Raw genomic sequence first — 27,022 nt, 5'->3', positions numbered from 1 at the left:
TATGTTGTTGGATGGTTGAAAATTAGCAGGTGTGAGCATTGTACATCCCAAGCAGTAGTAGAAACACGTTAGTATAATACATGTTATTATATAAAATCATGTGTTATATGTAAACAAAACAATAGAAAAAAAGAAAATTAATAGATTAGGCAAACTAGTAATTACCAAAAAAAAATTACCAGAGAAATCGTAAAGCTGGCAGCAATTTGACATTCAAGCGTTCAGTGCATGTGAAAATTTCACGGTTTTCTTCTGAAAGCAAACATTACATATAGAGACAAGAGGCGATGTAAAGATAGAGTACTATATAATCATTTGCAATTTTCTTTCTATTTTATTACTTTAAAAACCGAATTTCATTTGAATCGTTTAGTTTCTCAACCAAAAATACTCGCTTGATTTTAACCTCAAGGTACGCGGACGGGAACATTTTCATTTAACATATCTAAAATACGGTCCATCATCGTATCCTTCACGATCGCTTTTCCTTTCTTTCTTCTCTAATTCTATCTTTCAGCGTTCTTTTCCTATTTGCAAAGCTCAGAAAAGAAAATCAATCGGTACGTTTGTTTGACAAAATCAGGTAGGTTGTCCCTTTGTCCTTGGCTTTTGTATTCTTTGATTCCATAATGAATAGTCCTATCTACGTTTTAGGTGCTGGAAGTATTGGAAGCTTGCTTGCTTGCGAATTAGCAAGTATTCCTTCTATGCAAAATGAAGTTGTTTTATTGCTCAGAAATCAAGTGAGAGCCGAGCAGTTTATGGCAAAGCAATCATTGATGACGATTGAACGCAAGTTTGAACAAGGTAGCCCAAAAATCCAGAAAAAGCTGAAAGCCAAATATCCTGCTGAATTGAACGTCAGTACAATTGATAACTTGATCGTCACCACCAAAACCGTACACACCGAAAAGGCTTTGTCTAACTACCTTCCCTTTTTAAATGAAAACTCCAACATTTTATTTGTCCAGAACGGTTTGGGTGTGATTGAACATTTAAAAAGGGTGATATGGACCGATGAAAGCAAAGCTCCCAATCTTTACCAAGGAATTATCACCCATGGATCTTTCCAGAAACAAGATTTCCATTTCGTGCATGCCGGTTTAGGAAATTTAAAAATTGCCAAAGTTCCCTCCCTCAACAAATCCCCCGCGATTAATGGTGCTTGTGTGATGGTGGAAACGCTGATGAAATCCAGGATTCTGAATACAAGCTACTTGCCTTACGATGATTTACTTATTTCTCAATGTGAGAAACTCGCTGTCAATGCATGCATGAATCCGAATACTGCTATCCTCGATTGTTTGAATCGAGAATTAAGCAACATTGAAGAGGTCAAGCTTCTTTTCAAAAACATCATCACGGAGTGTGTTGACGTTTTCTTTAAATGTATACCAAGCTTGTCTGAGAACGAAAAGGCTAGAAAGACACTGGTAGTTCCTAGACTCTTAGAAATGGTGATGTATATGGGTTTCGTGGTTTGTGGAGACAATAGTTCTTCCATGAGACAGGACACCCTTTTTAAGAGAGATACCGAGATAGATTCTATTAATGGCTGGATTGTCAAACTAGCAGAGGAAGTTGGATACCCAGCGAATGTCAATAAGACCATTACCCTCTTGGTAAAGGCCAGAACTCAGATCAACCAAAGACGCATCTAGAAAAGCTTGGTTTCATTTGTTGGTTAACTCTTTCTTTATGTTTATCAATTAGATATTTGTTTTATTTTTATGCTGTTTTTTCATCAATTTGATGTTTTTGTATTCATTCCACCGGAAAGTCATATGAGGTTTTCAATTGAAATGTGTTTCCAAAGCATAAGGTGTGACAACTCATGCTTTGAAACGATCTATTACATGAAGTGTGTATAGCTAACTGTATAGTCAATAAAGTTTCCTGCTCAATTAGACTAATAAACTTATTAGTAAATATAGAAATTTAGAACAGAATGCCATTTTATCAGATCAAAAAGAGAGTTGTCCATATTCGTGTTAAAAGACGAAAAGAAGACCGTTCCAAGATCTTTTGTAAGTGTGCGAAATAGCATCCGAGCATCCCCAAGATCCAAACGTCAAGAGAAATCGTGACCTGCAGTATTTTTTTTTTTCCTCACCGCAAACACTGCAAATACCCACAAACTACATGGGGTGGAAACAACTTGAGATTGACAAAGTTCATTTAGCTCTTATCATCACGGGAGTATTTATTACTATTTTTTGTTATACATCTAGGGTTATTCGCGAAAAATTGTTGGTTGGCGAAGCAAGTACGTAAAAAATGGTTTTTGAAGACTGTTTGAAAAATGTCTATATATATTGATGTTTTTCTACTTTTTTGTTTTATGTCTAAAAAATTTATAACAGCAACGTCGATGAGATGTCTGAAATGAACTCTAACAAGAGATAGCTCTGGGCAGTGTTGTTGGTCTCATTTTTGGACCACATGCTGCCAATTTAATTAATCCAAAGTCATGGGGGAACATGGAATATGTGACTATTGAGATATGTAGAATGGTCATTAATGTACGAGTGTTTGCTTCTGGCGTAGAACTGCCGGTCGCGTATTTCCAACATCATTTTCAAAGCATTTTTGTAATGCTGAGTATAATTATGACTTTTGGATGGTTGGTTTCAGCTGGATTTGCTTATGCGTTGTTCCCCAAAATTACATTTTTAGGTTCTCTGCTAATCGCAGGATGTATAACTTCAACAGATCCTGTTTTGTCTGCCTTAATTGTAGGAGAAGGTGCCATTGGGAAAAGGATTCCTCCGAAAATTCGTGCATTATTGATTGCAGAGTCTGGGTGCAATGATGGCATGGCCGTTCCTTTTTTGTACTTTGCCTTGAAGCTCTTGACAGTGAAACCTTCCAAGCACGCTGGTCGAGATTGGGTACTTTTGATTGTTCTTTATGAATGCATCTTTGGCATTTTCTTTGGGTGTGTATTGGGGGTGTTATTGGACAAAATGCTGAAATGGTTTCAAAAGTTAAGATTTATCGATGCAAATAGTTATTATTCCTTATTCTTTGCTATTCCTTTGATGTGTTCGGGAATTGGTACCATCATTGGAGTGGATGATTTATTGCTATCTTTTTTTACAGGAGTGATGCTGGCATGGGATAATGCGTTTGTTGACGGCATGTCGGAATGCTATGTACCACCGTTCATCGATCAAATCTTCAACCTGTTATTCTTTACTTATTTTGGAAGCATCATTCCTTGGGAAAAATTTAACTGGATCCAGATGGACCTTTCCGTTTGGCGTCTTATTGTGTTTACCATTTTGATTTTTTTCTTTCGGCGTCTACCGGTCGTCTTATTGTGCAAGCGGCTGATTCCAGACATTCAAACATGGAAGGAAGCCTTGTTTGTTGGGCATTTTGGACCTATTGGTGTATGCGCCGTATACATGTCATTCGTAGCAAAGTCCGCGCTTACACCAAACGAAATTGAAGAAACGGTTTACAAATCGACAGACGAGTTTTTCATTCTTCATGAAGTATTATGGCCGATTGTTAGTTTTGTCATTTTGTCGTCCATCATCATTCATGGGTTTAGTGTGCCGATTCTTATTTATGGTGACAAACTAAAAAGTTTATGGATGCGGCGACACAAGGTGGATAACCCAACAATCCCAATGGATGAAATCTCTATGGAACCATCTAAATCAAAAGACTATACTCCTTCATGAGCATGTTGTCACATTGCACATTGCGCGTTGCACATTTACCCTAATGGAGCAAGTTTCCACCAGGTCGACAAAAAGACAACATAAAGAACGGAGAAAATGACGAGAACGACGAGAACAAAGAGGAAAAAACAACCGATTCCAAGACTACGGAAACGTTACGACAATTGATGAATCCATTCTTTTTACGCTCATGTTCAACGAGAATGAAACTGTTATTCATAAAAACAAAAAGAAATACTCTTGTTTTTTTTTCCTTCCTCATTTCCTACCATTTTCTGCTCTCTCTCCCTCCCTACTCCTCCATGTGCCGGCCTTGTCAATGTTTACATTTTCGCAAAAGCGACTTCATGACACCATGATGATATAATTGTCCTGAGCTGCGCTTATTATGTAATGTTTATTTGGCAAATGCGGAGAAATGTCATACTAAGGAGATTGGATTCCTTTAGTATGATTTCTTCAAATTCTGTTTGTTTACAATCCAAACCGACGAAGGATGGAGATTTTCTGTGTTGAAAAGAAGAAACTTTAAATAGAAAAGCAAAACGACTTGCTTTAGCTCCTACAGTGTATCTATTACCAAGTAGAGTCCTTAACGAGAAAAATGAAAATGATTTTGATATGATGTATACTCTTGCCGGCTTTCGGAAAGTCCAGTAGGAGGAAGGGAACTTGCGCTAATGAACTTTCCCGCACGTCTCCAACCGTTTGTACAAACAAAAGCGGATCCATCTATAAGCAAACCGATTCTTTTATGATAAGACGTACTAGTGCAAATGTCTCTAGAATTGGATGTAAACATAAACATAAACAAAAAAAAAAACAGTCGTGCATCATTTGCTTCGTCATTGGCGGCTGGGGTAGGAGGGTTGAAAACGAGGCAGTGCAAGCTTTATCCGTTAGAGTTATGCCTCCTCTCGTGCCTTTTGATTTGACCGAGAATACGTTTGCTCCCACCTGGTACCGCTTAAGTTAAGCACTACGTAATGCGGAGAATATATATAAACACCCTCGACGTCCTTCTCAAGAAGCCAAAAACCAAATTCAAAAATCAAAAACAAGCCTTTGTCCCTCTAGAAACCTTTTAAAAAGTTGAATCTTTTTTTTTTTCTTTTTACCTTCTTTAGAAGTATTGTTTATCAATTCGTTATTTTCTATCTTATCCCCAATTGATAACGTTCCTCTCTTCCTTGTTAAAAAAAAAGAAATAGAAAAGCTAACGCTAGGATCTTTTTGTGTATAGATACATTACATTTTTCCGTTTTTCCTTTTGACTTTTTTGAATAGTTGCTTTGTGGGTTGTTTCTTATTCTTTTACGCTTAATACCTACGACTGCTTTTCATTTTCACTTTTAATTTTTATTTAATTTCTTCTTCTTCTTCTGTCTTTCCGTTGACAAGCCGTTCATATATTCATCGATCCCATTGTTCTTCCCTCTGCTTGGTTCATCATGTTTGGGTTTTTCCGTAAAAGATCAACTCAACTAGCTATAGGAGCTACTGCGCTTGCTGGTGGTGCTTACACTGTTGCTGTGTTCTCCAAATCTACGCATAACAATGCTGAATACAACAAGGCATTCTATAAGCCTTTCCAAAAGGAATTGGAACCACCTCCATCTCGTGAATCCCTTTTGGATCGTGTCAAGTCGACTCCAAAATACGATGTTTTGGTGATCGGAGGTGGTGCCACGGGTACAGGTGTCGCTGTTGATGCCGCTACGCGTGGTCTCAATGTTTGCTTATTAGAAAAAACCGACTTTGCTGCTGAAACTTCCTCGAAATCCACGAAAATGGCCCACGGTGGTGTACGGTATTTGGAAAAAGCTATCTTTCAACTCTCTAAAGCCCAACTTGACTTGGTAATTGAAGCCCTCAATGAAAGGGCAAACATGCTTCGTACTGCTCCTCATCTTTGTTCTGTATTGCCGATTATGATTCCTGTTTATGAATGGTGGAGAATTCCTTATTATTATGCTGGTTGCAAGTTGTATGACTGGTTTGCTGGCTCCCAAAATTTACGAGCTTCTACCGTATTTTCCAGAGAAATGACCACTGCCATTGCTCCTATGCTTAACGACTCAGAATTGAAGGCTGCCTGTGTTTATCATGACGGCTCATTTAACGATGCAAGAATGAACACGACCCTTGCCATTACAGCCGTCGATCATGGCGCTACTGTTTTGAATTACATGGAAGTCAAGCAATTAATCAAGTCTTCCGAAAATAAGGTTCTTGGTGCCATTGCTGTAGATCGTGAAACTGGTTTGGAATACGAAATCAAGGCTACAGCCACTGTGAATGCTACTGGACCCTACGCTGATAAGATTTTAGAAATGGATGAAAATGCAAATGGTAAGCCACCCAAGACTGCTCAATTTCCTCGTATGGTCGTTCCATCTTCTGGAGTCCACGTTGTTCTACCCGAATACTATTGCCCTAGAGATATGGGCTTACTTGATCCATCTACCAAGGATGGCCGTGTCATGTTTTTCCTTCCTTGGCAAGGCAAGGTTTTGGCTGGTACTACTGATAATCCACTCAAGGAAGCCATTTCCAATCCCTCTCCTTCGGAGGAAGATATTCAAGACATCTTAAATGAACTGCAAAACTACATTACTTTCCCTGTTCAAAGAGATGACGTTCTGTCAGCTTGGAGTGGAATCCGTCCTTTGGTTCGTGACCCTTCGAATGTTCCCAAGGGTCTTGACCCAAGCACTTCAAGTACCCAAGGTTTGGTTCGCTCTCACTTAATCTACACAACTGAGACTGGGCTTGTCACAATCAGTGGTGGTAAATGGACTACTTACAGAGAAATGGCCGAAGAGACTGTGGACAAATTGCTTAAGGACTTTGACTTTGGTAGGACCTTGAAACCATGCCAGACAAAACAAATAATTTTGGTTGGCGGTGAAGATTACACCAAGAACTATTCTGCTAAATTAATGCATACTTACCATATTCCACTTACTTTGGCAAAACACCTTTCCCATAACTACGGTACCCGCTCTCCTTTAATTTTGGAATTGTACACCCAAAACGACATTAATAAGTTACCCGTTGTTCTTGCTGGAAACAAGAGCTTCACTCCTTCTAAAGATAGTGTTACAAAGAACAATGAATTGTCATATGCCTCCTTTGACGAACCTTTCACAGTTGCTGAATTGAAGTACAGTTTGCGCTACGAATACACGAGAACCCCACTCGATTTTATAGCTAGAAGATCAAGACTTGCATTTTTGAATGCCAGAGAAGCTTTGAGAGCTGTCGATGGTATTACTACATTAATGAAAGAAGAGTTTGGCTGGGATAGTTCTAAAGCTCAACGCTTGAGAGAGGAAGCGAGAGAGTATATCGCCAAGATGGGTATACCTCCCAGCTCTGATGATTCCTTAGTTCCCGTTACTAATTAAGTTGTGTCCTTTGGTAACTATTACGCTTTCCAAATTATATTTATACGATAAGAAAATCCGTGCTCAATATTATATTTTCTTTCACTTTCTTGTCTATGTTCCTATCTTTTTTTTTACTCTGCTTTTCTTTTTACCATTAATGCTTGCTATTGAAATGTGTCAAATATGATAGTAATAAATTTTATTTTTGAAATACTCTAATTTTAACATTCAGCAGTTAGCTAGGAAGTAGTGACGTCTCAGACAGTAGAAAGCTACCTTTAACGTAATGAAAGAAGCAAGCTGGTAATGGTGACTAAATATGAATGTTTGTGTTGCTTACGGGTCTTCATTTTCATGGAGGAAGAACAAGATGCGAGTAAAGTTTTTGTTCTTTAATAGTCATATATACGTAACGTTCCCTGCACGAAATGTTAAAAAAAGGAAAAAGCAAATGAAATTCAATAAATCGCAAACATGATGTCTTTTACTACTCTACTGATATTAGCAATTGCTCCAGCGATATGGGCCTTGGACAATGGTCTAGGACAAAGTCCTCCGATGGGATGGAATTCATGGAACCGTTATACCTGTGACATTAATGAAACCGTGATCCTAAACAACGCGAAAGCTATGAAGGAAACCGGTTTATTAGAATTAGGATATAATCATATTATCATGGATGATTGTTGGTCCAAACGACAACGAGACCCGGAGACAGGAAAAATTGTTCCTGATCCCGAGAAATTCCCAAATGGGCTAGAGGACATGATTGAAAAAATTCACAACATGGGGTTCAAATTTGGCATGTACTCTAGTGCTGGTAAGTATACATGTGCTGGATACCCTGGATCGTTGGATTATGAAGAAATTGATGCCAAAACGTTTGCCGACTGGAAAATCGATTACCTGAAATACGACAATTGCTTCAATCAAGGACGTAGCGGCACTCCTTTAATCAGTTATCAGCGCTATGAAGCAATGTCGGAAGCTCTAAACAAAACTGGTCGTCCCATTTTCTATGCTCTTTGCCAATGGGGGGAAGATCAAGTTTGGAACTGGGCCAGTACTGTTGCAAATTCTTGGAGAATAACAGGAGACATTTACGACAGCTTCGATCGATACGATATCCGTTGCCCATGCGAGACCTACGACTGCCCCAGCTTACAGGGATATCATTGCTCGATCATGAACATTGTGAACAAAGCAACCCCTCTGGCACAGAAAACTGGACCCAACAGCGGATGGAGCGATATGGATATGTTGGAAATTGGAAATGGAGGCATGACATATGATGAGTATCTTACTCACTTTACCATGTGGGCTGTCCTGAAATCTCCTTTAATTCTTGGAAATGATGTTAGCAATATGAGCCCTGAACATTTAGCACTTGTGAGCAACTTCGATGTGATTGCTGTCCATCAAGATGTTTCTGCTCCTGCCAACAGAATATGGAAAAAGCCCTTTGTTGACAGCTTTGTGCATCTCTTCTCCGGAGCTCTCTCGAATGGGGATTGGGTTGTGGCCATTGTTAATGAAGCTACCGTACCATTAGTAGAAATGAGTATTCCCTTTTCTGACATATTCTTTGATAACCGTGACAATGCAAAGTTTGCATGGACCGCAAAAGACTTATGGACTAAGGAAACAATAACTGCGGCTCGGCATCTAACAGTTGATGTTGTACCTCATGGCACTCAAGTATGGCGTCTCCAGAAATCTACACATAATTCACACAACAGCAATTACTGGACAGGACACAACACAGGACATAATGCCAATTGATGTGTGAGATTAGCAATCGTAATACGCTCTTGATGTTTATAAAAATGATTTTTATGTTAATGAAAATATATAATGTTACGAAAAAATTCTTTCATTCATAGTGTTTCAGCTCGTAAAAGGAGTAGTCATAACAAAGAGTTTTCGTAAACAGGATTTACCAAACGAGGAAGCACAAGAAGTCCAATTTCTAAAATCAAAGTACGGTTTATTGCTTTGAGGCTTCCTCTCGCTCCTTCAAAGTGGCAGCAACGGCAGGACGCTCAACAAGACGTTGATGCCAAGCATAAGTCTTGGGGAACTCCTTTTCGAAATCCAATTGAGGAAGAAGTTCTTCCTTAATATCGTGCTTTCCTGGGCTAAAAAGATACGACAACCTAGCGTTCCAATTGACAAAAGACAAGTCGGCAATCGTACACTTGTCGGCGACAAGATACTCTTTGTCTTGAAGGATAGTTTCTAAAACACCAAGCACACGTTTAACTTCGTTTCTGTATCTAGTAATGGCCGATGCAACAGGCTCTGGGTGATAAGACTTGAACCAAGAAGCTTGTCCCCAAATGACTCCTTGACCAGACGACTGGAAAAAGAGGTACTGAAGCAAATGATGGTAATCAGGATGATCATGAGGCAAAGAAATCTTTCTTTCCTTGTCGTACCTGTCTGTCAAGTAGGCCAAAATAGCATCGGATTCCCAGATTGTGTAATCGTTGTTATGATGATCGATCAATGTAGGAAGTCTTCCATTTGGATTGTAAGCAAGGTGTCTTTCGTTTTTCTGCTCATTTTTTTCAAAGTCATGATAAATTGTTTCGTAAGGAAGATTCAATTCTTTCAAAGCAAGAACTGGTCTCCAGGGATTGGGAGCACTTTTGTGAGAGAAGAGAGTAAAGTGCGCCATTATTTATTGAATGTTGTTGAAATGAATGCTACGAGTCGGCTTCCTTTAATAGCAATAGAAGATTACGCAATCCGTATTGAGCGTCATTAATGGCATGAAACAAAAGCTTGCTAACAGTTACTGCGACATTGCTTACAAAGTAAAAGCTTTTAGTAATAAATTTGTAAGCGACTGTGTCACAGACGAGATCTCACTTGTTATGAGAATAAGTATTCAGTGGAAAAAAATAGTTACAATTTTAGTAAAATGTATGTTCTATATTAAATGGGATGCTTTGGTACTACTAAGAAAGACTAGCAATAGCTTCCAGGGATTTGATTCACTAAGCAAGTTGTATGAACAATTTATTTTAGCTAGATCAGTCAAATCTTCCAATCTGAGGATTGGAGCTTCTAATACTGGGTATATATATACATCTAAAGTAGCTAACATGGTTTCTTTTGATGAAGTTGCTTTGCTAGAAACTTTCATCGTTTACATTTTGTAATAAAGGCCTCTTTTGTATAATTATATTATACAACAATTCGATTTTGACGGACTGCTTAGTCTGTTAACACATTCGGCCTGCCGAGTCGTAATGATTATTATCAACGATCTCTATGTGCTCGATTCCATGAAAAAGCCCAAACAAAAGTGTAAAACTATACAGCAGACGATGAATGTAGCTTGATTATTCAATTTGATATCAGAAACATTAAATTGACAGGACTTTTATATGAGATTGACAGATGTGATGTGATGAGTAGATCATAAGGCAGGTAAGCGAACCGAATCTATATTCCAATACTACTTGTTGCTGTATTCTTGAAGTCGAGTGCCAGGTTTCTTTCTCAATAAAAAGATGTTACGGCGCAAACCAACGGCGTATATATTATTAAAAAGTAGTTCATATCTTTGCCAATATATACAAATAGTGCAAAAAATAAAATTTTGCTAGAAAAAATTGGCTTCTTGGCACGGTGTTCCTGATGATTTTTAACGGGACATAATTTGTAGCAAACACGAATGCGTTCCAAAAAAATAAAAAAAGAATTCAGCCCACCTGCTCTGTACTCCTAGATAGTGCAAATGGTTAGTAGCCATCATAATTTTCAAATAAGTTATCGTAAGAACCCAAGTCCTTCATATTCTGAATAAACAAATACACATATTTACGATGCACTGAATTAGGGAGGAAATACATAGACGACAATAAATCCATATGTAAATAAAAGAATTCAATAGACCACGACATGACAGTTTTCGCATACATCTCTAAAAGCAGGGTCTTCTACCACTAGTACGAGCTAGAAATTTTTTCACCAAAATTCGATAATTCCCAAATCATAAGTGTTAACATAAGCAAAGCAAGGTAAAAGCGACTCGTACAATAGGAAGCTCCTGTCCAACGAATTGGAAGACAACCTTCCTGGTCATTGCGTACGAAGTAAAAAGAGGCATTTACAGTGGAAAAAAAAATACTACTAAAAACGTACACAATATCATTCAATTGTCTGCGACCACATCTTTGGCAACGAAAATTCTTGGACCACAATATGAATAAAAAAATGGAAGAAGAGGAAATTTATGGAACTAAATAGAAACATAAAAAAGAAGAAAAGCCTACCTACAGCATCCCGGATTCCCATGTTGTCTCTAATCATAGTACTAAACTAACGAGACCCTCGGACGCTTAACTTTGGTGTTCGAACGGGAACTGGTGTTTTCGCCTAGGTGATCCAACCTTGCTTGTCCTTAGTGCGTCTTTATTTTAGTTTCAATCACTTGCTAAATTTCCGAATTTCTTATATTTTATACTTATAAAAACAACCCATATTTACCATATTGAAATAAATACGTACAGAAAGCGGATGGAATAAAACAGCACTAACGCAATTACGAAGAGACAATGTTGCCAGGAGGAGTTTTCCTCACTTTAGTCTCTTGCTGGATTAAGAATGAATTCCTCTGACTGAGCATAAATTTCGTCGAAATTCCCGGGATTCCTCATGTTGATGCGGTATCCTCCATCAATAGGCCAATCCCTAGTGTCAGCAGTGTATCTTCCATCAGAAACAGAAAGCGTCGTGAGGTACTTGTTAATGGGAGGGTATCTGTAGTAATTACTCAGATAGAGTTGAGCGATTTGGGGATCTGTATCGACGGAATCCCAGATGATCGTATGGTCCTCACCAATTTCCCATTCTTCAAACGCAGAAGGAATATTAAAATGTACAGCCATAGAGCAAGCGATGAATGTAAAGAAGGCGAATTTTGATAGCATCATCATTTTAAGGAATAATATTATAAGTAAACGCACAAAGAAATCCAAGTCTGTAGTTAACACCCAAATAGTATCTATAGTATACTGTATACAAAGTTTGTATGTTTACACAAGCAGCCAAACAAAAGAATCGAAAGGGAGTACTAACAGCGAAAAGAGGAAAGAGAAAGATTAACAAGAAAAGCAATAAAAGGAATAAAGTTGATTGACAATTCTGTAAATACTTTTTTTTTTGGTGAATGGATACGTAGTGGAAATGTAGTATTGAAAACTACTTTTTGATCTCACAATCTGGTAAACAAACAAAAACAACATGTAAACAAACAAAAACTTAAAAACTTGTTCTGTCGACCATAAAATAAATCAGTGAAAGAAATTTGTTTATTCTCATTAAATACGGATATCATAGCATCCTCATATCATAAATTCCAAACAAAAAAAAATTGTAAAACTTGAATATGTCATAAACATCCTTTTTTTCTCAATTCCAAAAGAAAATAAAATTAGGTTGTGAATAATAAAGCAACGAAAAAGAAGACAGCTAATTAAGACACAAGCTTGATATATGGGGTTTTGCCACGTAACTTTTCACCAAAATAATAAAAAACAAAAGGAATTGGAATCATTCCGAGAGCAATAAATCCTACTAAACTTCCACCCCAGTGAACACCTAAATTTTTAAACATGATACGAGAAAACAAGGGAAAAGTCCCTGCAAATATTGACCTTGAAAATGTATTCGCAGCAATAGCCGATGCTGCAAACTTTGAAAACGTATCTACAAGGTAATTTAAGCATCCTTGAAAAATTATAAAATACCCAATACCTATCATAGTAATCCCAATGAACGGTGCTATCCAATGGATATTGGGATCAGAAGTCCAAGCAAAAACAAAGATACCAGCTGGCATAAACCAGCCAAACATCATCATCAGCGGTAATCTTTGCTCTGGTAGGGAACCTCCTCTGCTTCTTGAAAGCAGTTTTGCGTATCTTTTGTTCCATAGCATGTTCAAAATTCCGCCAATAATGACACCAATAAACATCGCAATCATCGGGAGCGTACCAACTGTTCCTTTCCAGTTCCTTGACAAGTTGAAAGTATAGGGAATAGTGGTCAGAATAACATAAAGGAGACCATATACATAACTGGCGAACAAGGCGATAAAAAAGACAATTGGTGTTGCCAACATAGCTAAAGGTCGTAATAAATGGAAGGTTACAAACTCTTTTGCATCCAACTTGTATTGTTCATGGGCAGCATGCAAGCCCCAGTTATTTGTAGTAAGTCGCAAATTTCGAGCTTTCCTAGCTAATATAACAGGAACATACGTTTCATCAACGACTGCAAGATTAATAAGCAAAATCCAAGATTCTACAATCACCATAAACCATAGCGGCCATCTCCATGCTGTATCTGAACCATTCGTAAGTAAGCTACTAATGATAGGACCAAAATCAGCACCACTCAAGACAAGGAACGAATAAAAAACCAATGCGGTAGCTCTTTCTGCTGGGTTCCAGAGATCTGCCAAGACACCACCTGTAGAAACAATAGGCGCACCAGCAAACAGACCAGAAAAAAAACGGGTGCACATAATAGCTGCTACATTATCTGAGCTAGCAGTCCCTGCTGTTAGTATTATGGATATAAAAAAAGGAAAGAAGACTCCAATTTTCCTTCCGTTCATTTCTGAAAAGGGTGCAAAGATCATTGGGCCAAAGGCAATTCCCAAGACATAGAGAGAGGTAGCTAGTGTCGCAACCTCTTCACCGATAGGGTATACATTTATCAAATGTTCAGCAGTAGGTGACATTGTTGTACTATTGAATTGAGCAGCAAACGTTGCCATTCCGTATAGCGCCGTGTGTAATAACTTTTTCCAAGTAGGCCAATTCATAGGTCGTTCAGGATCATCTGTCTCAAAGTCAACCAAGAAATCTTCGTCTGGAAATGATTCGGGATATTGCCATGACTGCTGAAACTTTATATCCTTTGTATCTTTCTCACTGATAGAACAGCTTTCTAGACTTTGTTGGTAATCATTCATCTTTCTTTTCGATATTAGCAAGCAATAACAAACGTGGACGGGTCAAAATTGTCTAACCTTGTGTTTTTCTTCAACCAATTGAGGATACTATATAGCGTTAATCCTCTTCTGAAATTCACAGGCAATAATCGTAAGCTCGTCAATTTTTCGTTATGCTTGCTGACCTTGTTTAACTTTTACAAATAGAAAGCTATAGACACTCTTCCTTTTTTTATTATTTATTTATTTATTTGTTTTAATTAATACTGCAATTTGGGGTCTATATATTACATCTACTTAACATTTCAGCGATGGTGTCCTGATATAGGTCAGGGAGACATAACATAAAGCTGTCCGTTTTCAGATCCCAGATTGATCGAAATTACATGTACGATTTTATTATTTGATCGTTCTGTATGCTGATTGCATTTGCGCCACCATTCTTATTTTACTGTAGATAATTGTTTTGGGAAAGGAACGGTTACAATCTGAATTTTGTGTTCGTGGCATGCGTCAAGCACTTATATCATTTCACACTCCCATTTTCTCTTTGTTCGACGAATCGACTGGACGGTCTTACTCATTCGGTTGAATAATTTTATTGCGGCTTGGTGTTGTTTATACTGTAACTTGATCAAACCTTCAAAATGAATTTTTATAATTTAGCCAAGCATCGCTTTTAAGCTTTCCATGCTCTCAAACTGCTCTATGAAATAGGCCATAAAATTTCCGTTCAAGCTCGTGAAGGGAAATTTAATAAATGAACCTGTCATTGCATCCAACTTAAAGCCAGATGCAAGTGTCTGAATATTCTCAAAATGAAAACTCATTTTTTCGTGACAGCCTAGGCTAAATCAAAAAGCACGTCTTTTGGCTGACGGTTAGTACTACTCTTAAAAAGACTATAATTTTGGATTTACTCGAAATTTTCTATCGATAATTTTTTATTAAATATGAATGGATGTCTCGTTTATTTGATTGACTAGTTAGTTTGCCTTATTTTCATAAATCCACAATCAATTTGTTTCTTTTTTTTCTTTTTCAATTCATTTATTATTTGTTTTATTTCCATATTTCACAAACAGGTCGATACGAACATATCTAATCTAATTGATCGGAAGCTTTTCATCGGTATTTGACAAGTCCATTTCAGGATCGTCTTTGTATAATGACGGCAAATGCTCTTGTGGTTTACTTATTTTATCGCCTTTCGACACTCTTTCATGACTATTCAAGATATAAGCGACAACACAAAAGAAAGTTACACCAAAAATAATTTTTCTGTTTTCAGGTGGAAAATAAAAAGATTGTGCGCTGCCTACGTGAGTTACCAAGCTCACAAACGTAGACAAAATAGTAAGTAATATGAATTTGCTAAAATTCATATATTTTGCATCAAAAGGGTGTGATGATTGAAGATGCTTTCGGTCCGCCAAAAACTTTCCAAGAAGCATAACCAAAGGAATATAGCCGAAATTATAAAGCATCCACAAATATTGCAAAGGTTTGGCTTTAGAAGATCGAAGCAAGAACAGGACAGGGAAAACGAAAGGAGCAACAGTAATAAAAACCCATTGAACGCAGCCTAGTAATACGACCAAAAAAACCAGTTTTTTGGAACTATGTCGAAGATATCCCATACCGAGTGCAAGGGACAGTACAAATGAATAGAATAAAGAACGTACAATTCCGTCATTGAAAAAGTATCCAAAAACCATTATAAGCGCGTATATATTAGGATGCTGTTCTACAACACGCGTTCCAGTGCATACTGTTTGCTTCAGAGGATGGTCTATAAAAAATGCAAGATACCAGTTCAGCAAAAGGAATTGAGTAAATGTAAACCTTTTCGGGGATAGAAGCCAGCGAATAACCCAATACAAGCCTATGCAACCGGAGATCACAGAATAACAGAGAAAATGACGATCTAGTGATTGTGGTGATTCATATCCTTTCATTAGGTCGGGTTCGTAGTGAACATACATAATCGGATCATACTCCTCTTTAGCCTTTCGTTTGAAAGAATATCCTCCCTCAAAGGATTCAATCTCAATATCTTCTGGAACCTCCTGGTAGCCAACAAAACAATAAAATAAATTATCTTCGTCAACGAGCTGCACAGCGGATTTCATGTTTGAATTAGAATCAAGAGAATGATCAAGAAAACTTTCATTAGCTTTTGGAACAAGAGATTTCAAAAATTTGAAGTCCTTTAAACCGTCAATGGCATGCTTGTAAGCTTGAAAAAAGTCTGGGTTTGAAATCATTCGGAAATGAACTGTTCCATTCGCGCCTTCTTTTAGGCGAAGTTCAGCGTACGCATTTTTCGATTTATTACTGAAAGGAGCCGATAAGCCACAAGAAATGAACTCCTGTACATTCTGAGGGGTAACAAGAGGTAGAAACAGAAAATTTTCTTTTTCTCTAAAGAATGGATGAAATTCGCTAGTTCTGCTATTTGTATTTGCAATCTCAAAAGTAACATCATCATCTTCTGCAGTAAATGTATCAGACGTAGAAGCGAGAGCCACTCCCGCGAACAGCAGGGCACTAATCCAGGACGATAGCAACATAATGGGCTGTAGAAATCAAACAAAAAAAAGGTAAAGAGAACTGAATTGAACGATAAATAAATTAGGCAAAGATTACAAAAACAAATGAAGGACTAGAAAAAGAATGCAAAAACAAGGAATGAATCAATGGCAGAATAACAAGTCAATTTTTCATAAAATAGATTGTTTTGCTCGTACTTAATGGAAGTACGCGAGTGTGCTGCGAGCGCACCCATGCCTTTATATATTTCGCCTATGATGACAATGATAACAAGGTGAGTGGAAGCGTAGCCAATGGTTAGAAGTGGATATAAAAATGACATCAAACACCCAGTGGTATAATATATAATGCTATGGATTTAACATTACTATATGAATTGGTGTTTTCTGTCACAGCCAAAGTCTCACTTTTAATGAGAATAAGTATTGAGTAGAAATTAATTCACAGTTTAAAAAAGGAATTATTTACAAAATTGGATACTTGAAGTACTATTAGAATGAACAGTAATAGCTTCCAGGAATCTGATTCACTTAACAAAGTTGTAAGGACAATTTATTTAGCTAGATCAGTCAAATCTTCTAATCTAATGATTTGAACGTTCAACTAGAGGTATACAAATTTCTAAAATAGATAGCATTGTTCCTTGTGATTTAGTTTTTATTACAAAATGTACAGCAATTTATTTGTTTTATTGTCAGTTGAGGATGAAGGCAACACCAATTCAGTTTGGCTTGCAGTATTACGATTCGAAATTGACTTGAACTATGGCGGGATAAAAGATAAATTTGTGTGTCTTGCAATTTTTCTCGTTGTGAATCAAAATAGTCCGCAAAGTCATATCTTGATTTTCAAAACGTTTGTAGTTCCCATATAAGCAGTACGGTTGGAAGAATCCGTATTATGGCTAATTGCGAACTCATATAGTCAAATATGCAGGTTTGCAAGGATACAAATAGCTAGTGTATACTTTAAGTGGATCGCTCTTGGAGCCTCTCATATGTGAATTCAAATACGCATATGTCTTGTGGAGTCATCACATAGTAACTCTCAGTTCGCCAGAAAAGCTTCATTTTGTCCTCATCAAGTACATGGGAGGAATCGTTCATGAAATCTTCAACGTTGTTTTAGGTGCTTGACATGTTAAAGCATTTTGGGGAACCACCAGTATAGCATATGGGTTCTTTCCCTGTGTATATATACATTTGACACTGGTATTATTAGCAGGAACTGTCAGGATCGAGCTGACATATTCCAAGTACGTGAGTGTTCCTTGTCTGTCAATAGGAGGAGGATGTTGGATGAAGGAATGGTTTCCATTCCAGTTGAAATCGTATGGAAAAGCTCGTTTAAAGCGGGTAATTAGCAATTCTCGCACTGGCATTCGTTTTGTTTACTAAAGACATAGGATCATAAATTGTCACATGTTATGCATACGAAAAGCAAATTGCGAAGGCTAAAATGCAAATAGAAAATTGCATTTTTTACAAAAAGTAGCTGCATAAATTATGGTCGTACGAAAAGAGAAAAGCAAATGATGGATCCGTTCTTTTTCGTTTACAGCGTTTGTTTCGTTTCTTTACCACTGTTTACATTTTGAGATTAAAATTATGGTCAAGCCGAAGACACGTAAGCCGCTAAAATTTTTCATTCACTATGCTTTTCGTAGTCATACCAGATTGGCTAAAAATTCACTTTTACGTGCGACGACAAGCATGGTTTGTTTATTTCTTTGCACGTTGGTTTTTACTTCATTTCGTTAATTTCGTCCCCCTTCGTATGCTTCCTTTTTGTAAGAAGTTATTGCTATAGAATTTACGGTCAATATAATCCAAGCACGAATGCATTCTGCGTAACAATTCTTCTTTGAACATTTTATGCAATATTGAATGACAAAAATAATATGAGAAAATGTAGAATCAATGACAAAAGTAATCCATAATGTACCGTATAAAAATTCATTAAGTCCTGCCAAAACGATGGTTGAGCAGAAAGCGAGACGAATCTGAATATCCAAATATATCAAATATAAATTAGTTTACATGAATACTACAAATGTCTATGGCCACACGTAGACGAAAACACCAGTCCCGTCTGGCCACTGCAGTTGAGCGTCCATTGAGAAGAGCCCCGTCAGTACTACGGTTGGAGACAACATGGGAGTGCTATAGGCCTTCATTTTTTTCATATCTTTATTGGTTTCCGCTTTCTTGCTTTAATCTCTTTTGCTTCCTACGAAGGATCCTCTTTGCTCCTTTTCTCCAGGTAATCTTTCTATCGCCAAGCTAGTACAATACCGATCAGAAGAGCGTTACTCCTAACTAGGTATTAAAGCAAGTATAAGCTAATTTTTATGCTTTGTTAGAGATTTCATATCTTTTATTCGGCTTTCCTCTTCCTTTTACCATTTTATTGAAAAAAAAAAATAAGCCAACAGATAATTTTGCATTCTACGTGTATCGTAATGAAGTCTATAATCATTCACAATGACAGCATAAAACTAGTCCACCTTAGGTAAATGCATTAAAAAATTAAGGAATGATTTATTAGTACAAATGAGGAATTTTTCAGTCACTTCGAACATTTGAAGTTGTCTAAACTTCTTTTATTTGTCGATTGCATGTTTCTTTTCTCACCATTACTTTCGACGTGATAAGCCGGCCGCAAAACCTAATAGCGAAATCCGGAATGCGTCTTCGGTCTTATTAGGTCTTTTAAAATACACAGGAAAAGGGCTATAAAACAGCAAATCATAGTAAACTTCTGTGCCTTTCGAATGGCGAAAGTATAATCAGATAATACTATTCTCTGAATAGCGTCTGGTAGATCGTATAAAGAAGACATGGATTCAGTAACTTTATGTATAATCTCACGAATCTGGTTTTCATTGAAATTCGTGGTTTCTGACAAGTCAGCAGATAACTTTTTCCTGAGAGTCAATTGAATGACCGCCGACAATCCCCCTACGCCAAACAATGAACCGATGCTTCTAATAAGATAAAGCGTTGACGTAGATGTCGCATGTGAATCTTGAGGAAAGGCAAATATAAATGAAAATAATGAGCTTGGAAATCCTATACCTTGCCCAACGTTTGCTGGAATCAGAAATAGACCTAGTAGGATTGGTGATATGCCAGGATAAACAAACAAACTAAGCACATAGCCCAAAGACATGAGAAACACTCCCGAAAAAAGCAGGGGCCCTATACGAACACGTTGGTGCATGAGAATACCACAAATCAATCCTCCTATAGGTGTAGACAAGGAAGGTAAAGCAAGACGAAGTCCGGCTTTGGAAGGGCTATCCCCTAGTACTAGTTGAAACAATAAAGGGAGTGTAAATAAATAAGCGTATCCTGCTAATCCAGTGAAAAACCCAATCGTTAAAACAAGGGTACTGTATAACCCTTGAAGCGATTTTAATGGAATAATTGGCGCTGCTTTCGTTGTAAATTCTATATATACAAACGCAGAAAGAAACAGCACTCCTAATAAAAATAAAAGTAGCAACTGAGAAAGTCCATAATTATCTGTGGAACGTGTGCCAGCAAACGTTAAAACCAACAACAACGCTGACAACCCACATACCAAGAGGAATCCTCCCAATATATCAATCTTCTCTAAAAGACTTCGAAAATGAGGTAATTTCTTGATACCCGCTTGATTTTGTACAAAGGAATATCCTGCAGCAATACTTAACAATGAAAAAGGAACTTGGATGAGAAAACAGAATCTCCAGCTAAATGCTTCAGAAAGTACGCCTCCAAAAGATGCGCCGCAAATAGCCCCGAATCCCAGTACTAGGTTTTGGAACGCTTGGAACAGTCCCCGTTTTCTAGTCGGAATGATATCCGAGTTGATGATTGTGGACAGAGTAATCAATCCTCCTCCTCCAATCCCCATAAAGCTTCTTGCAAAAATTAATGAAATGATTCCATTAGTAAAGTAGCACCATAGACAACCCAGGCAAAACAAACCCGATGCCATAAGTAGACATACTCGTCTTCCTAATATGTCTGAAAACGATCCGTATAAAGGCTGAAAAGTAGTACTTGTTATTAGATACGAGGTGGTTATCCATGATGCTAAATTTACAGCATGAAACTCTTCACCGATTGTAGTATAAGCAGAAGCTGTAACTGTCCCATCAAAGCCAGCAAGAAATACGTTTAAAAGCAACGAAACTTCTATCCAAATGAAGTTTGGTATTATACGAGGGTTTGGACTTAGAGGAGATATGCTTATACTAGCATTATGTTTGGTATCATTTTCGGTTTCAGTATGAAGTTCGCGTGTTGGGTCTGTAGGAGTAACTTGAAAAGTCGTTTGCTGGTAGGAATTTGAATCCAACAAACGAGATGTTTCCGAACGAGACTTTATTTCTCCCTCCAAATCGTTTAATTTACTGTTGTTCATGATCAAAAGAATCCAAAAAATAAAAATACAAACAAGAAAGAACCGTAGCTGCCAAAAAAGTCAATAAACTGGGAAATTTTTTTTTTTCTTTTATTTTTTAAACCCTGCTTTTAAATGAAATGCCGATTCCTGCAAGGCTATTTATTATTAACAAAATTCAAAAAATGAATTTCTTCCTGATGTTCAGTAATTCTTTTATTATGGTTGCTGCTGCAACTATTTCGTTCCATGCACAATCTTGTATACTTTGACTATCAAAGAGAACAAAGAAACATGGGAATAAGCACGCAATATACGACATTATCTATTTGTTTCATCTAATTGAGATATTCATTAGATCCAAATCAAAATCCAAATCTGAGAGACAAATGAGTCTTCATAGGCGAAATCGCTTAACGGGCGTTTCGAGAGGAAAAACGAATAAGCTTACAAAGTACTCAAATTGCATTTAGTATTATAATAATAATTATAAGTATTAGAATTATTCAAATCCATTTTTTTGCCTTCAAGGTATGTATGTATACACAGGATAACTTTAAAACATTGTTCACTACTCTGCTTCTATCAATATGTATCTTTGAATCCAGTAGTTTTTGATGTATTTCGACGTTGAATAACATCAATTTATCTACGAACTGTAACAAAGTCTCATTTGCCTTATGCTATTCAATACCAGTGTATATATCACAGCCGTAATCTTTACTAAATATGAGAATAACTAACGGAATTAACATTGCTTTTTTAGGGAGGGTTTCTTTTTGTACTATTCTATTGGACCCAAACGACTTTGTCGTTGCGGACACTGTCGTTAGCTACCAATACTTTTGCCAATAACCATTCTACTGTAAATGTTCATGCAAAGGTGATGTAGCTCCAGTTTTTTTTTTTTTTTTTTTTTTTTGTGAACCTATTCCATCGCTTGTTTATTGTTTACTATTTAGCGAAAAGGATCGCAAACTGTAGACGTTTCCTTAGGATACATTTAACAAACATAAAAGGAGATATTGAGAAATTTCGCAAGCCTCGCGAAACGATTGAAATGACAAATTTTACATTTCACCACGGCTTCATTTTTGCAAACAAACCTCTACTTGAACGAGGACCCTCAAATCATACTCCAAGAAGTGTACAAAACGTTCCGTATAGAAATTAAAAGAAAAAGAAGCGATAGAATTGTAAAACTTCAGGTTTGCTTACGAGTGAAAAGCGAGAATGGACAACTAAAACTTGCTAAAGAGACAGCATTATGCACTTGGTTAATATAACAATTTGAAGGAAAGTACCTTTCAGTGAAATAACCCAACTACTTAGAAATTTACCTCGACAATGGGGATGACTTGGAGAAAAGTTTTGTTTACACCCAATCCTCTTTCCTATACTACACTTCAAGTATGTAAAAAGATAAATCAGATAATCATCAAATCCTTGAGAATTATGTCCATGAGTCAGTGTGAGTCGAAACTTGGTTTCTCGATTGCATCTGCAAGCCGGTACAATGTCCGATTAGCTCCAGCAATCACAGCGGGAGAAGCAAATTATTCTCGATGTTTTTAATAAGCGTTATTTTTATACGATGATGATTATCCTCTTATACTTTGTAAATTTTCTGATAGAGTGTCAAAGTGTTTAAAGAATTTACCTGGCTGCTGGGGATTCGCTATACTTTGAATCTGTGATATCCTTTTATATTTTCGCTGTACTTTTTTGGTAAGAGGTATCCTTATATTGGAAATGTAAAAGTATGTTGAATTACTTGCTAACTTGTGAGTTTAGTTGTGGTGGACATGATCGTTTGGCTACGAGGTCAATTATAACTTTTCCATTGCGTCTGGTTCTACGAACTGGAAACACTAGTTCTTCGAGTTTGGACGACCTTGCAAAGTCATTTCTTGTGCAATATTGCTATTCCACACCATTATTTCGGGCGTCTAACGAGCAACTTATATTCCATATTCAAAAAGGAACTATCGTGTTTACGTTTATAATGTTTCGTGTTTAAAAAGCCTACAAAAACTTGTCCACTATAACGATGGGAAATAAGACAAGACAGATGGCATTCGTTTTCAAAAACTACCAGACCTATGATTAATATGTACTGAAAGGAGATACTTTTAAAATATAAAGGAGTATGGGAGCAAAATAAATGAGATAACTTTGTTGTGGAACTTTAAGCATTCCAGATTTACCCAGTCACTGCTCCTATAATATTGCTCAATTCAATTAAAAGATAATTTTGTTTGTTTCCTCCTTAGGAGACTGGGTTGTAATTCCTAATTTTCTTATGGATAAAGCAACCAATTGACAAGTCGTAAGTAATTTTGGGTCACTGGAAGCAAGCTGTGGTTTACAACTACCGCCACCGATGGCAAAAGAACTCGCTTTTGAGAGAAATTGAAAGATTAAATAATTATATGGTATAGTAATTTGGTATCTACGAACACACCTAGGCGAAAACACCAGTTCCCGTCCGATCACTGCAGTTAAGTGAAAACGTCTGAGGGCTTCGTTAGTACTATGGTTGGAGACAACATGGGAATCCAGGGTGCTGTAGGCTTTTCCTAGTTTTTGCCTTTTTTAAATATTATCATCGCCTGGCTGTCATTTTGATCGGCATGGTCCTTTGACTTAATGATACTAGTGATTATAGAAAAAGCAAAGTCCGATCCTGTTTGAATATCATTCAAACTGGTTAGCACTGTTCTTTCTAACGCTGGTTCTATGTTTACATTTTGTAATAAACGACGACTCTTTTGAATTATACTATTACGAAAAGTCGCAATGAGGACTGTGACCAGTCAGTGACATAATGTCGCTGATTTATGAATTGAGACATGCGAAAAGCCACTACCAAGATTTTTTCAAATTTGCATCTTTGGTTTTAAAGAAACATTTGTGTTGCAAATCAAAGTTTACTTTAAGCAAGATCCAATTCCTTTTTTTTCCTGACAGATCCTTGAGAAGTGGAACCAGTTTCTACGGACTTTTCTTGGTGGTTCTAGCTGATTTCGTTTAGAGTGTAAAAATCGGTATCATTAAAGGGATCTAATTGCGATTGTAAATATGAAAAACAAATATACTCCTATTTCAGATTCTGATGACTCTTCCAAAACGCTCAATGATGAAAAGGCAGATAGTCGGTCGTCTCCTTCAGATGGTACGCCTCCTCCGTATACAGGTAAGCTTTGTTGAATTAAAATAGAGACGTTAATTCTTTGTGTTTTTGTTGGAACGGCTCATGATGGAAGAATCATGCTTGTTTATATATTTGTCGGGTTTGAAACTAATAACCTTGTCGATAACTGTCAACAAACAGGGCGAATACCTCTATCCTTTAACAAACAACGAAAGAACAGTTACTAATACATCCATTAGCTTCAACCAAATTTATTGATCTCGAAATGGCTGATGGATCCGCTCAGAATTCCGCCCAAGAATCTGTTAATAACTCTGGATCGGGTTGGACGAATACGTGGCAGATTATAATGCACTTGTTGCTTTTTACATCTTTTGCGTATATGATATTTTATGCTATTTTTCTTGTCGTATTCTTTTATTTCAAGCTTTCTTTGAATGCGCTAGACCTTTGGGGGCTTTCTGCTGGCTGTGTAGCATCCTTTGCATTGTTTTTGTTTGGTAAGTTAGCGCTGTCTTTTATTTTGAAAGATTTATTAATTGTTAGCAATATTTCAAATGCCTAAAGAATGGTTCACGCAAGCTGGAAGATCAACCAAAAAGGTTCTAAAGAAATCTGGAAGAGCAACCAAAAACGTATTGTCAGCTCTGTGTATCTCAGCATTATATGTGTGTTTTCTCGATGTCCTTGGTTTCACCGTGTATTATGCTGCAAAAAAGTTGACAGGATTTGAAAAGATAAACAATAATATTTTCTATTTTGTTTGTTTTGTTAACGTTGTCTTGTTTTTTTTATTGACGAGTATGTCATACACCCGCGAAATATCTAACAGTTCTAGTGAATGCAAATGCGCGTGAACTACTAAGATTAGTTATTATTGATTTAAAAAACGGAATAGGAAGCGGCGTAAACGGAATAGGAAACGGAATAGGCGTCGGCGTAAACGGAATAGGAAACGGCATAGGAAACACTGTGGATCGTATTTTAGGTATGTACACTTCGTAAATTCTTGCTATCGTTAGGGCTTTAATTAACCTATTTTAAAGATACAAATCGAGGAGAGCAAGTACCTCAGAACGAAGGAATCGAACTTCAGCCTCTTGCTGAGCAAAGCGCTGAAGTTTGAGTTTTACCGAACCTGCTTTCATTCTTTATATATCGCATCTTCTTTGGAAGCATCCATGTCAATTGCAGCCCATCAAGTTTCTGCATTCGCATCCACCAAAGTAAGCATTATCTTAATATGATAGCTTTAATTGCTTTTCTCATTCGCTCTTTCATGAATCTGTTGATTCGTTTCACAGCATCGTTGTTTACGCATTGTTCATCTTCTTCGTGAATAGAACACCCTTTTTAATGATTATAATTATTCTGACGAAAATACCATCGTAATTAACTATAACTTCAGCTGAACAAAGTGTCGTGTAATTGCATGTCTTTCATGAATGGTCAGCAAGACAGCGAGTATCAACAGTGATTACTTTCATTCACAATGTAGAAAGCCAAATCTTCAGATCTTCAGATCAGACTGATGTAGATTAATAAATTAATTTATCATTTATATAGAGATAAATCAACGCACTATGAAAATATATAAGTGGATCCGAATATATGTAAGTACAACCCATTTACTCATACACTGAGTCTTACACTTAGCGGCGTAGAAACACAAGCTGTGACAGCCTAGTAGGATGCGATTTCATAGAAAAGAGAAAAACAGTGTGTTTTCAAATATCGTTTTTTTAATATAAAATCGTTCTCGATTCAACCGCGACAAAATAAGTAGGGATGGATCTTAAAGGACATCAAGTTGACACAACGCTAAAGACACAACTACACCAAGACGCATTGCTTTTATTGCTTTTACAAAGCGAATCAACGTCTACGGCCACACCTAGGCAAAAACACCAGTTTCCGTCCGATCAGTGCAGTAAGTGAAAACGTCTGAGGGCCTTGTTAGTTTCGTACTACGGTTGGAGACAACATGGTACTCCTGCTCTCCCGGGGTTTCCCCCCTTGGGGCAAAAAAAAAAAAAAAAAAAAACAACAACAAATAGTAAATTATGATAGTATACAGTACGTCTACATTAACTAATGTTTATATTGGTAAACTACTGGGAAATAATCAAACAAAGGTAAATCTTTTTTGTATGAGAAGATTTGAAGGGCCTAATCAATCGTTTAACTGTTGTTCTGGATGCACGTCACATATAGGTCACTTCTAATTTTCGCCTATTTTTGAAGATATATAAATAACGGTCAGCTTTTGCAGTAAGTGCGAATGGTTTATTATAATGAACTACTGGCCATACATTATTGACAAAAGAACGAAAGTTAACTCGACGACAGCGGTGAGTTAGGAACTTGGAAGAGCTATGAATATTTTTCTAACAAAACTATTTCATTTTATATAGGAACCACCAAAGCTCTCTACTGAAGGCGACAATAAAGTACTAGCTCCTAAGGCTGCTGAAGAGAAACATTGGTGGAAAGTTGGACTCAACAGAGAAAATTTCATAAAAAGATTAAAAGACAAAAGATATCGCGAAAGGATTCGAACGAAAAAGTCAATGGAAGATATGGGCTATTACTTTTATTAAATAGAGTAATTTAAATCTGTTCTTCAACGGGTTTACCTTTCTGGACGCTTTAAAGGATAGAAAGCCCAATAAACAGTTTCGAAACGAATTGTCTTGAAGTTTGTAAGAATTAGTTGTTCCTTATTTGCTATTCTTAAATGTGAATAATCATTGCCGCTTATAGGGAAAATGATCGATACTTAGTTTTGCTATAATGTTTAATGCTAGCAAATTATAATTAATAATGATAGACAGTTAGCCCACAAAATTGAAAAGTTTTAAAAAAA

The 27,022-nt window shown here is 36.9% G+C and overlaps 11 protein-coding genes and 2 non-coding genes across 13 annotated transcripts; 7 read left to right on the top strand and 6 right to left on the bottom strand.

Annotated features, from left to right (window-relative positions):
* Window positions 1–629: 629 nt before the first annotated feature.
* Window positions 630–1,661, top strand: pan5 (2-dehydropantoate 2-reductase Pan5; the record flags this gene model as incomplete). The annotated part of the gene is made up of 1 exon (XM_056178882.1): window positions 630–1,661. One exon carries the CDS (start codon window positions 630–632, stop codon window positions 1,659–1,661), a length of 1,032 nt encoding a protein of 343 aa, XP_056035370.1.
* A 481-nt stretch (window positions 1,662–2,142) lies between these two features.
* nhe1 (plasma membrane/prospore membrane sodium ion/proton antiporter Nhe1/Sod2) lies at window positions 2,143–3,692 on the top strand (the record flags this gene model as incomplete). Its single annotated transcript, XM_056178881.1, has 2 exons — window positions 2,143–2,266; window positions 2,407–3,692. 2 exons carry the CDS (start codon window positions 2,143–2,145, stop codon window positions 3,690–3,692), a joined length of 1,410 nt encoding a protein of 469 aa, XP_056035367.1.
* A 1,451-nt stretch (window positions 3,693–5,143) lies between these two features.
* gut2 (glycerol-3-phosphate dehydrogenase Gut2) lies at window positions 5,144–7,102 on the top strand (the record flags this gene model as incomplete). The annotated part of the gene is made up of 1 exon (XM_056178880.1): window positions 5,144–7,102. One exon carries the CDS (start codon window positions 5,144–5,146, stop codon window positions 7,100–7,102), a length of 1,959 nt encoding a protein of 652 aa, XP_056035368.1.
* Window positions 7,103–7,561: 459 nt separating this feature from the next.
* mel1 (alpha-galactosidase, melibiase) lies at window positions 7,562–8,866 on the top strand (the record flags this gene model as incomplete). The annotated part of the gene is made up of 1 exon (XM_056178879.1): window positions 7,562–8,866. The coding sequence occupies one exon, from the start codon at window positions 7,562–7,564 to the stop codon at window positions 8,864–8,866; it is 1,305 nt and encodes a 434-aa protein (XP_056035365.1).
* A 205-nt stretch (window positions 8,867–9,071) lies between these two features.
* gst1 (glutathione S-transferase Gst1) lies at window positions 9,072–9,764 on the bottom strand (the record flags this gene model as incomplete). Its single annotated transcript, XM_056178878.1, has 1 exon — window positions 9,072–9,764. The coding sequence occupies one exon, from the start codon at window positions 9,762–9,764 to the stop codon at window positions 9,072–9,074; it is 693 nt and encodes a 230-aa protein (XP_056035366.1).
* A 1,603-nt stretch (window positions 9,765–11,367) lies between these two features.
* SOMG_10006 lies at window positions 11,368–11,485 on the bottom strand. Its single transcript, XR_008803539.1, has one exon. It is a non-coding gene; the product is annotated as a 5S ribosomal RNA (ribosomal RNA).
* Window positions 11,486–11,679: 194 nt separating this feature from the next.
* Window positions 11,680–12,033, bottom strand: SOMG_00079 (developmentally Regulated MAPK Interacting protein; the record flags this gene model as incomplete). The annotated part of the gene is made up of 1 exon (XM_056178877.1): window positions 11,680–12,033. One exon carries the CDS (start codon window positions 12,031–12,033, stop codon window positions 11,680–11,682), a length of 354 nt encoding a protein of 117 aa, XP_056034869.1.
* Window positions 12,034–12,572: 539 nt separating this feature from the next.
* Window positions 12,573–14,078, bottom strand: SOMG_00078 (spermidine family transporter; the record flags this gene model as incomplete). The annotated part of the gene is made up of 1 exon (XM_056178876.1): window positions 12,573–14,078. One exon carries the CDS (start codon window positions 14,076–14,078, stop codon window positions 12,573–12,575), a length of 1,506 nt encoding a protein of 501 aa, XP_056034868.1.
* Window positions 14,079–15,163: 1,085 nt separating this feature from the next.
* Window positions 15,164–16,630, bottom strand: SOMG_00077 (Schizosaccharomyces specific multicopy membrane protein family 1; the record flags this gene model as incomplete). Its single annotated transcript, XM_056178875.1, has 1 exon — window positions 15,164–16,630. One exon carries the CDS (start codon window positions 16,628–16,630, stop codon window positions 15,164–15,166), a length of 1,467 nt encoding a protein of 488 aa, XP_056034881.1.
* A 2,647-nt stretch (window positions 16,631–19,277) lies between these two features.
* vba2 (vacuolar amino acid uptake transporter) lies at window positions 19,278–21,023 on the bottom strand (the record flags this gene model as incomplete). Its single annotated transcript, XM_056178874.1, has 1 exon — window positions 19,278–21,023. The coding sequence occupies one exon, from the start codon at window positions 21,021–21,023 to the stop codon at window positions 19,278–19,280; it is 1,746 nt and encodes a 581-aa protein (XP_056034880.1).
* Window positions 21,024–23,456: 2,433 nt separating this feature from the next.
* SOMG_10005 lies at window positions 23,457–23,577 on the top strand. The gene has a single exon (XR_008803538.1). It is a non-coding gene; the product is annotated as a 5S ribosomal RNA (ribosomal RNA).
* A 506-nt stretch (window positions 23,578–24,083) lies between these two features.
* wtf1 (wtf meiotic driver) lies at window positions 24,084–25,282 on the top strand (the record flags this gene model as incomplete). Its single annotated transcript, XM_056178873.1, has 5 exons — window positions 24,084–24,198; window positions 24,396–24,656; window positions 24,703–24,957; window positions 24,995–25,144; window positions 25,203–25,282. The coding sequence occupies 5 exons, from the start codon at window positions 24,084–24,086 to the stop codon at window positions 25,280–25,282; spliced, it is 861 nt and encodes a 286-aa protein (XP_056036208.1).
* A 1,168-nt stretch (window positions 25,283–26,450) lies between these two features.
* On the top strand, window positions 26,451–26,756 carry SOMG_00074 (uncharacterized protein; the record flags this gene model as incomplete). The annotated part of the gene is made up of 2 exons (XM_056178872.1): window positions 26,451–26,507; window positions 26,571–26,756. 2 exons carry the CDS (start codon window positions 26,451–26,453, stop codon window positions 26,754–26,756), a joined length of 243 nt encoding a protein of 80 aa, XP_056034879.1.
* Between the last annotated feature and the right edge of the window lie 266 nt (window positions 26,757–27,022).

The sequence above is a fragment of the Schizosaccharomyces osmophilus genome, chromosome 1 (assembly GCF_027921745.1).
Source record: "Schizosaccharomyces osmophilus chromosome 1, complete sequence".
Taxonomy (NCBI): domain Eukaryota; kingdom Fungi; phylum Ascomycota; class Schizosaccharomycetes; order Schizosaccharomycetales; family Schizosaccharomycetaceae; genus Schizosaccharomyces; species Schizosaccharomyces osmophilus.
This window is presented reverse-complemented; position numbering and strand designations above follow the sequence as displayed.